This window comes from Echiichthys vipera (assembly GCF_963691815.1).
Source record: "Echiichthys vipera genome assembly, chromosome: 3".
In the NCBI taxonomy this organism is placed as follows: domain Eukaryota; kingdom Metazoa; phylum Chordata; class Actinopteri; order Perciformes; family Trachinidae; genus Echiichthys; species Echiichthys vipera.
Window position 1 is genome coordinate 22,083,054 of NC_139828.1, and position 13,110 is coordinate 22,096,163.

At 39.8% G+C, this 13,110-nt stretch overlaps 1 protein-coding gene across 1 annotated transcript in view; it reads right to left on the bottom strand.

The window, feature by feature from the left end:
* raver2 (ribonucleoprotein, PTB-binding 2) overlaps window positions 1-13,110 on the bottom strand; it is a gene marked incomplete at its 5' end in the record, with an annotated part of 74,334 nt that overhangs the window by 59,050 nt on the left and 2,174 nt on the right. The window contains one exon of the mRNA XM_083911356.1: window positions 43-109. Within this exon, the coding sequence (XP_083767482.1) occupies window positions 43-109 (67 nt within the window). The remainder of the gene's footprint in view (window positions 1-42; window positions 110-13,110) is intronic.

The following is a 13,110-nucleotide window of genomic DNA, read 5'->3' on the forward strand; positions in this document are numbered from 1 at the left end:
TGTGTTTGTAAGTCTGAATGTGTGGTTTGGTGTGAGTTTTACCTGTGCCTTTGTTGCGGTCCACAAAGCAGTACTTCAGTTCATATTCTTTCAGAATCTCGTGGACTTCCTGTAAAGAAAGATACAAGTCGTGAGCTGAGAGATCATCAAATTGCCAGACATAACCAAACATTCAAAAGCAGGTCAACGACAATTTTGTATTATGTATTAATTTGCATGTTGACAAATGCCACACCTTAAAAGTGATGTCTTGAAATTATGTATTTAGTATGACCAAATTTGAAAACATTAAATAGATAGGACAATTTCTGGATCTAATAGCAGCACTTTTTGGTATTTTTACAACTTTCAATTGTTGCTGTAAATCAAGTGTTATGATAATCAGTTATCAACAGACAAAATGCATCACATCAATCAAAAATGTGCAATTGAATATGGTGAAAACAACTCTGTACTATCTGTCATCAGGTAACTAATGACAGTACTATTCTGACAGCAAGACAGTTATTATTTGTTTTCAATAGTAACTTGAGTTCATGTAAATCTATAGTGGTTAAAAATATAGTTGCTCATCACACTTATGAAACATTATTTTTTAACATTTCATAAAACCGTTAATCATGTGTATTTTTAAGTGTATTTTTAACAGGACAAGATTTCCAGCTCCTGTCAGGTTCATAAACACAGCAGCCCACAACACTGCACTCCAATCTACATGGGCAAAGACCCCACAGCTGCATATCAAAGTAATACATGTAGAATTTTTTTTTTGCAGTGTAGTCCACTGTCCTGAAGAAAGCTGAGCAAGAGAGACTTAGACTTAGACATTAGACTAAGACTTCTCTTTATTGATCCTTTGGGATGATTCTCACAAGAATATTGAATTTCCAGCAGTTTACAAAAAAACAAGGGATGTATAAAACAATACAGTATAAGATAACCAATAAACTCTCAGGTAAATAAATACAGAAAGTTTAAAAAAACAATAAAGTCCTAGTCAAATATATATGAGGTAGGTGTAAAAATACAAGTAAAAAAAATTCACAGAAAATTAAATCAGATAAGTTAAATGTAGAGGAAATGTATAAAATATATACTACTGTATATGACAGAAATGAGCAGTAAAATTAAATTAATGCACTTAAGTGGTGATCCTCACAGCCTGCGAGTGTGTTATGAACTCTTCTGCTGGCCACACAGAGTCTCTAGGTCACACAAGTAAAAACTGTTCAGAGCTTAGATAGGCTCCTGTCATATGAGCACACATATATCACAGTCAAAACCTGTCCAACAGTTGCAGATGGAACAGAAGCACAGTGAGTATAGGTGCAAGGACTGAACATTAAGCAACAAAGCAAAACAGAAATAAACAACTACAGCACTAAAACAACCTGCAAGCCAAAGTCTGAGCTTTGTGGTACTGGAAAGGTCACTTCAGTATAAAGCAATTATTGTTAAGTGCCATCAGAGACAAGATGTAATGGCCAGTGTACAGCAGTATGATGCACATAATGCAGGACTTTCAAACTGTTTCATCCTCCGGTGCAACCAAGCTGAATTCACCATGATCAGGTCTGTATACTTTGTCTTTTTCACGTCTTTCTACCCTTGCCCTCAATATGTTACCATCCAATTATATTAAAACTTTTGAAATATAGAAAATAAATGTGAATTGCATTCATTTTCAATAAATGTGAACCAATGAAAATATTTTGCCCAATCTCTGTGCTTTTATTCACCCTCAGCCATGTTTTATGCTGCCATTCAAAGAAGAACACAAAGAAATGAACTTTGCATTATTCTATTGCACCAACTCATGGTGAAACTATGATCACCTTTAACATGAGAGTGAAAGCAGGTTTGACATTCCCAGGAGATAGCGCAGACAAAAAAACATTTCAAGTCCCATTTATCTCATCATTTCTATAAAGACAAAAAAACAAGCTCTACCTCAGTGAAGATCATTCAAGGCAGCCCTGCAGAGGGTCAAGCCTGCTCGCCCTTAAAACCAGAGCAGAGTGAGCTGAAATTGCTCAGAGGGACAGATGCAAAGACAGAGAGAGTGTAAAAGAGGTGTGTTGCTTTTGTTTTTGCTGCATATCGACTCTCCTGTTACAAGAGATGAGTCTGAAAAATGACTCTGACGGGGGAATCAGAAGAGGCCACCTAATATCAAGTGGGAATATTTTAACTAATAGAAACTGGGAAATAAGGTAGGTTAGTGCACTAGACTCAAAACTTAAACTTGATTTAAAAAATACTTTAAACAAGTTGATTTACTTTGAATTCATATAGAAATACTCAGATTTGATCACCTGTTTTAAGAAAATAGGAAATGATGATTTAAACACACACTCTGCCTTCATGTTGATCTCTACACTACACACCTGTAACGTTTCGTAACTGTCTCCTGCACGGTTGTGATGCTATGTGGTGACAAAATCAGAAAACAATGAGCTAGCAAAATACCCAAAGCTGCCTCTGTGGTTGTTCCCACTACAGTTGGTGTGTCCAGGCCCACAATTAGGAGTTATTGTCTTCATTGTTAAACAACCAACCATAAATCTGAAGCAACTCAGGCATAAATGATGTTCACAGAAGATTTAATGAATCTAAGTTTTATTATTTACATTTATGCATTTCATTCTAATGAAACAGCCACAAGTAACATGTGCTAATGTAACGTTAACTTCCACCAGCTATACAGCCACTGTGGCTAACTTTATGTGGGAAATTTAATTAGCGCTGTTATCCGTGGTCAAAACAACTAGCCTTGGGTCATTTGCTTCACCTATACGTCTACGCTTTATGGTGACAGCTTTGGCCACAGTACACGTGGCACACAGCAATGAATGATGGCGCTCCATCAATAGTGAGCAACACTCTCTGACATATCATCTGGTGTCTACTGTGTTTTTCTTCAGAACTTAGAGCAACTGGAATGGGTTAAGGGGAAATGACGCCATTGATAGGCAACCAAATTAAACGCATGTCGTGACCTTGAATACAATTACAGATTCCTGTAGGTCTGAACATTGTTGGAAACATTTGTGATTATGCAAGTTCAAATATCAACAAAATATATAACAAAGGTCTGGTATTTCCTAGACATTTTATAAAAATAAAAAAGGCAAAATGTCTCTACTCTTTCTTTATTTGTTTGTACCAAATGCGTGACGATTTAAGTAAGGTGCTTGGAATGGTTATGACCAACCAAAGCTCACTTTCTTCATCTATATCTGCTTATTCCACTGTTTCAATGCTAATGAATGCACTGTGTTTCTACTGTATTAAATGTCTTGTTTTTTTCCTCAAGCTCTTTCTTTTCTGGCCATAATGCATGTTTATGGATAAAACTGAACTACAATTCCGACATAAAAGGTAATAGACTGAAGGAAAACCTCATTTTCTAACACAAGAAATAATGAGGGAAGAGGACAAGCAACAAAGCCGGATTCCACCTTTTTCCCCACTGCATGATAGTTACTGCTGTACTGAGAGGATACAGACACTGACATTGCAGAGTACTTTCATTCAGACAAGGTTGAATTATGCCACTCAGTGTTCATTCTTCCTGTGGCGATGTTTTATCACTTGTCCCTGTGCTATTCTGTACTTAAATTGTGCTGAAAGTTGTCTCTCACAGCAATGGTACATTACAAGACACTTCAAGACTATTTTTAGGACTCCAAACTGTCCTTCCTCTCTTCACAGCCACACAATTTACCAGTTGAGCACACCTTTGCTGCACACGTTTATGATATTCACGTTTGTTTCGTCCTATTTCTTTTTCACGTTCCATGTTTTAATGATCTTTTACCTTCACGCTGTTCTACGATGTTCCACTTTGTTTCACTGCGAACCGCACTACGCTATTTCAATGGCTTTTCTAATTAACATTGCCGTAACAGCTAAGTTACGCTTATACGTGTTTCAAAACAGCCAGTGGGCTCAGTAAAGAGACAGCATGAGCAAAGACACATACTTTTAAACTGAACCCACAAACTGCAAATCATAAGACCCTGATTTTATATTTGGAAAGAGCTACATTTCGTGTCTCTTACCACAGCAGAGATGGATACAGTTACTGTAGACCTTGACAGATTTTTATAATCATTACACATTTGAAAAGACAGCGGCCTTGCCCCAATGTTAGTCATCTTGACCGACAGTGATTAGACGGAGAACCTGGACAGCATGTGGGCAGAAGCAGCAGGACAAGCTGTTTCCTGTTCAAGCCTGTTCTGCAGTATGTCCCCCTGTGTCAAGCTGTTCTGTAATATAACTAAGCATGCCATTCTATCCAATGCTGTGCTATACTGGTCCTCTGCATGTCTGAACACTTGAAGAAGCTGACATTTCCAGCAAGTCCAATCAGTACTGCAGCACCAGCTTCAAGCCCAAGGCCAATTTCTCCACACTTGGTTCAGTATTGAAGCAAACTGCCCCGAGAGGGTGGACTTGATAAGGAATGTGATAGCAGCCCCGTCTCACACCTGGTAAACCTACATGGAGCTCGTAGGCATGGCGTGGGTTCATGAAGAGAGATGAAATCACCTAATCATTAGCTTCCCACCTGTCAACACAAGGAAACTGTAAGCGCTCAGGAAAACAAAGAAATGGCCAAGAGTAAGAAAAAAGATTTTGTTGCTTGGACCGACTTCAAGGTGGAACTACTACTAAAAGTAACGCATGAGCATAAAAGGTAAAGGAGGCCAAAAAACACAGGGAGTTGTTGCAAAGCAAATACAGCAATATATTAGAGCGGTACCGAGGGCATTATCCATTGCCTGAGGAAACCATGGCAATGGAAAAGGAGTACCCAGGCAAGTAGGTTAAAATCACAAAAGATATGAAATATAACTAGACCTAGCTGATCGATAAGGCTGACCCAATGTGAAAGTGGGTGTATGTGTCATTGCTGCCCATCCAGACTAAAACGCAACCCCGTAGTCTTAAAATTAAGATTGGGTCAGTAGCTTTTCCAAACGTCTCCATTTGTAGGGGCTCAGAAAAGGCGGTGTGGATGCTAGGTGAAAATGTAGCAACAGTTTTCAAATGAAAGCGTAGTCGTGTGGATGTAGCCGAAATCTAAATCCAAACTCTCCGAAGCCAACAGGTAAAGTGAAAAGAGAGGGCAGAGAATATGTGTTTACTCTGACACCTGTATCCATTATTCACTCACTATCCCTTCTTTTGTCCTGCAGTCATAAATGAGATGGTTTACAAACACAAACAGGGTCACTGGGAGAGAAATATCAAAAAATCATTTTAACTGTGTGTGTCCATGAGAGAGCGAGAGTGGTGCTGGGAGGGGGACAAACACACACTGCGTGGCCTCCTTACCCGCAGTACTGTCCTTGACCTACTGATAGAGTGATATATGCTATAGAGAGAGAACAGAGGATAAAGCACATGTCTGCCAGCAAGCACAATGCTTCTCTCTCTCTCTCTCTCTCTCTCTCTCTCTCTCTCTCTCTCTCTCTCTCTCTCTCTCTCTCTCTCTCTCATCTCTCTCTCTCTCTCTCTCTCTCTCTCTCTCTCTCTCTCTCTCGTCTCTCTCTCTCTCTCTCTCTCTCTCTCTCACACACAAATATACAGAAGAAATACTTCTATGTGCAGTGTAAGCTGCTGTAGTGGTAAGAGAAGTACACCACAATCCATATGCATTGGATGATGATATATAAATACAGACAAGTTTAAATAGGATTGAGGAGGAGGTGTCACACTTTGATGTAAACTACACTTTCTTTTAAAATAACATGAATCAAACATCTGCATTCTGTTATAACACATGCAGTTGTTTAATTTGCTACGTATTCATTGGAAATTACAGCAATACATCTCTGATAGATCCAAAAAACGCTGGTTTTCCATATTTGGTATGAGCCAATCTTTCTGTATGTGTGTGTGTGTGTGTGTGTGTGTGTGTGTGTGTGTGTGTGTGTGTGTGTGTGTGTGTGTGTGTGTTTGTGTGTGTGTGTGTATCTGGTGGCCCTAACAGTGCATAGCACAGATCACTGGCCTATCAAATGCCTGGAGTGCAGACATTTGTTTTTCTTCATCTATCTCTCTCTCAAGCACATTTTTCAGAGTTTTCACACCCTGGCTCTGCACTGGTAGAATTCCACAGGTGAACTAGTTTCTTTCTCTTCATCCAGATTCTCCATGTGCCTTCACGTCAAACCCCTTTGTATCCTGCTGCTTTCCGTGTGTTTGATTTTTTTTCCCATTGCTGGACAAAACACTGGCTGTCCGGTTACATTTTCAGGTTACCATCTAAGAGAATGCACACAGAGAATAGCACCACCAGCCCCATTCACTGCCACAGTACATCACTGTGTGCAAATCAGTTGTAATGTAATGGACATAGCTTCAATTTACATACAGACTTGGGTCACGTTTCCTGTTTAACTGTTTATATAATTTCCACCCTGGAACGATTGTGAAGCTTACTGTGGATGAATCATAGCCACTCGACTTAAATACATTCCCTGATTGCACGATGATCTACATGTAGATTTCCTGCAATTAGCTTAGCATGTACAGAAAACAACTGCCGTGGCAATGCTAATTGCTTCTTCCTTGCTGAGGCTTCATAATGTTAGTGACTTTTCAAGTACAATTAGTGGGGGATGATAGTAGGTTTTGGCTATTTATCCTGGCGAGGCTGTACCTAAACATGCGGCGCTTCATTTCAGAACAATAATGCCCAGTTAAGACCAAAGATTCGCAACGCCACAAAACTGTTTTAGAACGCCGATGGTGAAAGTTGCAGCGGGGTGAACTGACCCGTCTTGTTGCGAATCTAGCAATCAATCGGAGGCTCAACGAGCGTGTGAGAGAGAGAGAGAAAGAGAGAGAGAGAGAGAGAGACGGAAAGAGAGAGGGTCGAGCAAGCAGTACAATGAATAAGGAGAGGGAGCGCCGGCCGTCATCCAGAACAATGTAGCAATCAGGGAAAAAAGGGATCTTGCGATATTAAAATGTGACGATATTTCTCGCCAAGGTGAAAAGTTGTCTTGCCATATCAATACATAAGCGGCTAAATGGTAACAAAGTCACAGATAAGACAGGAACAATAGCCTATGTAAGCATTATAAGAAGCTATACTGTATATACTTTAGGTATACTTTACCGGCATTAGTAGCTACCGTAGGCTACACTGCAGCTAACACAAGCACTATGCACAGACACCTGCAGCACCAACAGGCCTCTCAGTTTGGGCCTGAAACATATTTTAAGTGTACAATACACCTAAATATATAATATTCATCATGCCATGAAAAATCTGACAAATTGCTTTTCTAGTACAGCTTGGCCTTAGGATCTATGACATTATTTGTGCGTTTCTAAATAAATATTTTTTAAGCCTAGAACTCCATGTGCTTTTCGCTTCCACTTTATCAGTTACTGGAGTCAGAAAATCCAAATTTCAGAAAACAAATGGGGGAGGCGTGGGTGGACCTGCTGTGGCACACGCTACAGTGATTGACTCAAACAAAACAGGTCTCAAAATAGACGTCTTGTTATGCCTTAATAACACCTCGATAAAATAATATCATTCAAAATCACCAAGACACCCATTAGTGGAGGTGCAAGTACCTATTGAGACTTAATGGGGGGGGGGGGGGGGGGGGGGGAGTACTGTGTTTTTATTTCATGTGGGAATTTGGGAGTTTTCCATGTCATTTCCATATTGTCAGAGATACTGGCATTAGAAGAAGTGCGTCTAACAGCGTGCTCACACTGTCCTTTTGGCCGCGGCCAAAACCGGTTTTTCAGCTAAAGTCTAGTACCTTTAAGTAGTGTGAGCGCACCCGCTCCGCGCTCAACTGGGGCCAGCTGGGCCGCCACGGCCCGCTTGAAAGAGGTGGGCTTTAGCGGAGCCGTTTGCACATGTACGAGCACGAGCGTGCGCACGTGCACGCGCACGAGCACGAGCCCTACGGCAGTAGCGTTATGTCCGCCTGTTCTGACATGTAAATAGAAGGACGGACCATGCGCGGACATTTAACAACAACAACAATGGCGGTGAAAGGTTCATGTTGGTGTGATGCGGAGGTGGAGTGTTTACTGCAGATTTGGTCGGATGAAAATATTCAAAAACAGTCGACAAGACGCACAAAAACTCCGAGGTCTGTGGAAAGATTTGTAAACAAAGCCACACACACGCGATCAATGCGTGTGACGTGTTACGGCTTGAAGGCGTATGGACAGCAAGAAGTATTGGCCGAGGCCCTGGTAGTGTGAGTACAAACGGGGCTGGGGCGCGGGGGGGAGAGGGAGGGGGGAGAAGTACCCTAAAGCCCGGGTCTCGGTCCGGGAGGATAGTGTGATCACGCCCTTAGTGGTCGGTGCTTGGTCAAATTCTGTCTGTAGCTTCCGTTTGTCCATTTCTTCATTTCACTTATTTCAAAGAGAAGCTTGTCAATTTTGATCTTTTTTTTTAAAGGACAGAACCAGTGGACAGAGGGAAGCAGGTGGCTTGCCCTGAGACAGGACCGATTCTGCTGTCACCCAGTGTGACCCCACCTCCCTCCCCCATCCACACCCACCCATCTCTGCTTGGCTCTGGCCCTGAAGCCACAGGGCTAAGATTGGAGGTTATTTTCCCCACTGAACCGTCAGTCACTGCTCACATATCAACACAGTCCTTCAGGCATACACACATATTCTCAAAAACATAATTCAAGAAGATTTATTATTACTTTTGTTCGCTTCAAGTATCCAAAATGTAGGCTTTGCCACATAATATAATTAAAGATATGTGCAAGTGTTGACAGTGAAGTATCTGAGCTTCATTTATCAGCAGTGTACACATGAGAAGTGGTAAATCATAGCCTTCAGGTAAACTAACAAGATAAAAAAAATGATAATACCAGGATGTTGAACACTCAAACTCTTTCTTTCTACAAAATGATCATTTATTTCCAGCATGTTACAGCACATTGTCCACGGTGGGGCTTTGCATTACTATCAGAAAACTATACTTTACTGCAACTGTAGAAATATGTGAAGACTGGTAGAGAAGCTCTTAGACAAAAAAGCTAAACCACCTCTTGTAGTCATTTATAACCGTAGGCGCCAGTGAAAGCATCAACAGGCTGGATGTGGAAAAGGTTGATGACTTCTTCAGCATTTGCATTACACACATTTTAGTTTCATTACTACTGACTTGATCAGAAAGAGCTTCACATTAGTTGACTTAAACTAAAAATTTCGTCAAGTGTTGTAGTTTGAAATAAAATGTCAGATTTGAAATGTAATATAAATATTTCCTTTTATTTTATTTTGAATATCTGTAAGGTGATAAAAATGGTTTAGGACTGGTATACAGTGTATGTGAAATCTGAAATCTGAACCAAATTATACATTAATACTCTGCTACATATGGCTATAAAACACACACATTGGCTGCTGATCATACTAAGCAGAAAATCTTATAGTAACTTTTGATAGGATTGTGTCATCATTGCATTATTGTAAAAACACTGAATAAAGCAGTTTCACATTAAAAATCAGTGTGCGATCGGCAGACACAGAACGTCCAGTAGGAGCTACGAGCCAAGCTGCCGCTAACATTAGCTCATAGGGGATATGACGGCATTGAGAGTCGACCATTACCTTGAACTAAATGACAGATTTCTCTGGGTTTGATCCCCGTTAGAAAGATTTGGGATAATGTAAGAACACAACACGACAAAACATAAAACATAAGCATAAGTATACAAATGTGCCTAATCATTTGATTCAACCTATTGAGCCTTAATGTCATATGAATTTCACAAACTGTATAATAACGTATAAGACTGATTTCTGCTAGATATTGTCATCCAAGCTAATACAGGTATTTTGAATTTGACAGATGGACGATTATAAAAGGCAATTTAGGTAAAAAGTTCTCTTTTCATATTCCATTAAGGCTTACAATAGTGATATTTGTGTCTCTTTTTAATTTTTCTGTCCTGACAGAATGATAGATTCCATTGTTCCCCTGAAATAAAACTCCTGATTAATGAAAATAAACCTTTGACACGCGCAACGATGCTGATAACTTTTAATTTTTAACTGTCACCTGCATCTCGCAAGAGAAACTGAGCAACAGACTGAGCAATAAGCAGTATTTACACTTAGTCATCCCTTGCCGTAGTTAGTCACTGTATGCTTTTTTGCTCACCGGTAACAAAAGTGGAACTCGGCATGGCGTCCTCTTATTCTTGTTTGACCTCTCACATTACTGAGGTGTTTACCCCCACAGAGCTGCCACCGACTGGATTTTACATTTATATGGATTTTAGCTGATACAATGTGCATCTATTGTGTAATTATTGAGGTTTTTGAAGTCTCACTCACATCATCTCACTTCATCTGTGTTGCTGCTGCTGTATAATGTCAAGGATCCGGAACGCTAGTAAACCAGCAGGATCCTGAACAGGGTCAAACCCCCCTCCATCTGCTCTGTCTCACACTAACACACACAAATATGACCTTCTTTTTAAATATATACAGTTACAATAACCTTCTTTCAGTAGCCTATATGTAGGTCTATCATCAAAAATATCTTATCAAAATGATCTTGTATCGACTTTCAGTGGTGGTATCATGGTGATATGAATATTATTATTATATAATGTATTGAATTTGCCACACCATATATATATTGATATTAAAAAACATGTCCTCATATATATTGTGATACTTATTTTAACCATACTGCTCATAGTTACCAAAAATTTCAACTGACTCAGCACAGCGCGTCAAGTTCGTCATCTCACCTGTAGTCACCTACTGTATATGTGTAAGCCAGTGCTAAATGATGCCATATTGAAAGTAGAGAAATAAACTGTATCGACTTGTTGGTCTGTTCTGGTCGTAATAACAGCCAGTCAAACAGGTGTATTTTGAACACCTGTGGGATCATTTCAGCACAAACATCTGCAAATAATAACTAATTTAAACGGCTGAATCAAAATTGAGCTGGCAGGCTCCTAAGTGAGGAAGGTGATGAAGGCTGACCGTTGTCAGTAGGGGCAGATTTCATGAACATCTGCTACTGACACACACATGCACACGCACACACACACACACACACACAAACATACACACACACACACTACAGCAGGTAAAGTGTGGGGAGAAAGTGGGTGGAAAAAGGAGCCTGCTGCTCTGTGTAAATGCAATTGTTTACCTGTAAATATGCAAACACAATTGCACACACACACTGCCTGGTGTTCAAAAAGGTGTTCAAAGAACATATAAACATGTGCACATGCACATCTTGCAGAAGTTGTTTCTGTTTCTGAGACACTGAATAATTCAAAAACTTAGAAACCCTTGGAGGCTAACCTCCTCCCCATGCACACAAACACACACGCCACAATTATTTTACCCTCCAGTGCACCTGCATATGTTTTTTAACTACGTGCCTGGATTTGATTTTTTTTTTCTTTTTGAAATTCTGGGTCTGGGGTGCACAGTTAGGGCAGCAGTAAAATTCTCACTCAATACTCAACTCACACTAAAAGCTAACTTACTTGGTTGTTTGCATGTAGGAAACCGGTGAGGGATAACCTCTAGGAATCTGCTCACTTAGTGATTTAATTTTTATTCAATTTTCCAGTTGGAAAAATACCCAGATTTACTAAGCTCTGACTCTAATCTCTTGCCAAACCTTTTTTTTTCTCTCTCTCTCTCTCTCTCTCTCTCTCTCTCTCTGATCAAAGAGTAAAACATTGTACAAAACATTCAGCTTGAAGCTTCTCATCTTAAACCGGCACTCAATGTCAATTTTCACCAGTTAAAAAGGCAAATAGTACGGCCATTTTACATGTTTATTGGTGTTTGGACATATTACTACAAAATCTGATAAATGAAAGAAGTAGGACTGCCCCTAAATAATTGACCAAGCACTGGTCGACCAAAAAATCATTACCGGACCAAAATGTCATCGGACGATTTGTCGCAGGGGAAAAAAATTGCATAGGAATTCTTCCAAAAATGCATTTTGTGAGATCACAGTGACCTTCACCTTTGCAACCGTTTGACTGGACTTCCAAGACCAATGTAGTGAGGACTCTTCGATGATCGTACCTTCTTGATTAGGTATAATCTCCCAGTTCAGTTTTCATGCATAAAGTATCAATAGTTTAATCTCATCAGCTTCATAGCTCAGAAATGGGAAATTAGAGCAGGTGCCTCATGAAAAATAAATGTTTGGTATGCTACACCTGTAATTCTGTGATGCATCTGATGCATATCAATGTTTTATAGCTACAGGTTTTCAATATTAAACAAGCTGCCACCAAAATTACAGATCTCACTGGAATCTTTGATTTTTAGTTATTATATTGAAACCCAAACTGAATAATATTCAATAAGTGATTTAAAGGGATTTTCATTCAGTAAAATGCTACTGATAGCATTTTAGCCAATCTTATTGATTTGTTCAAATGTTTTACAATAACACTCATTAATGGCTCATATTTGAGAACAGCATGAACACACTTCGATCATTCTTCCAATCAAATGCCTCTCCTTGCTTGTCCCTCAACGATCTATTTTTATTCTCTTTACTTTAAATTCTTCTTTCATCCCTCCTTCCTATCCTCCCACCCAACTCTTCTGTCTTCCCATCTTTCACTGCACTCTTCTCTCTGTTGTTCCCATCCCCCCCACTTGAGGCCTGTCAGTGGGGCCATATATTTGACACAGTGCACCATGAACTCTACACACTCACACACACACAATCTACGATATACTGCTCACTAATGGGGAGGCGGGTGTGAGGGGAATGGGAGATGGAGTCGGCTGGGCAGGTTCTATAACACAGTGACGGGGAGCTTCCTTTGCCATAAATCTATAACCTTAGGGAAGGTATGGATGATACTGTAATATCAACATCAGCTCTATGAATATCAATGAATTCCAGTACAGGATTAAACAACCTCAACCAACTGTTGAAAAACAAAGAACATTAAGTTTTTATATAAAGCCAGAGAAAAGCAAATCAATACATTTGAGAAGATGGAACATTTTGCATTTTTGTGTAATAAAAGAGGAGTTATTATCAAAGTGTTTTTTATCTCCTGTGATCCTGTGACCGAACAC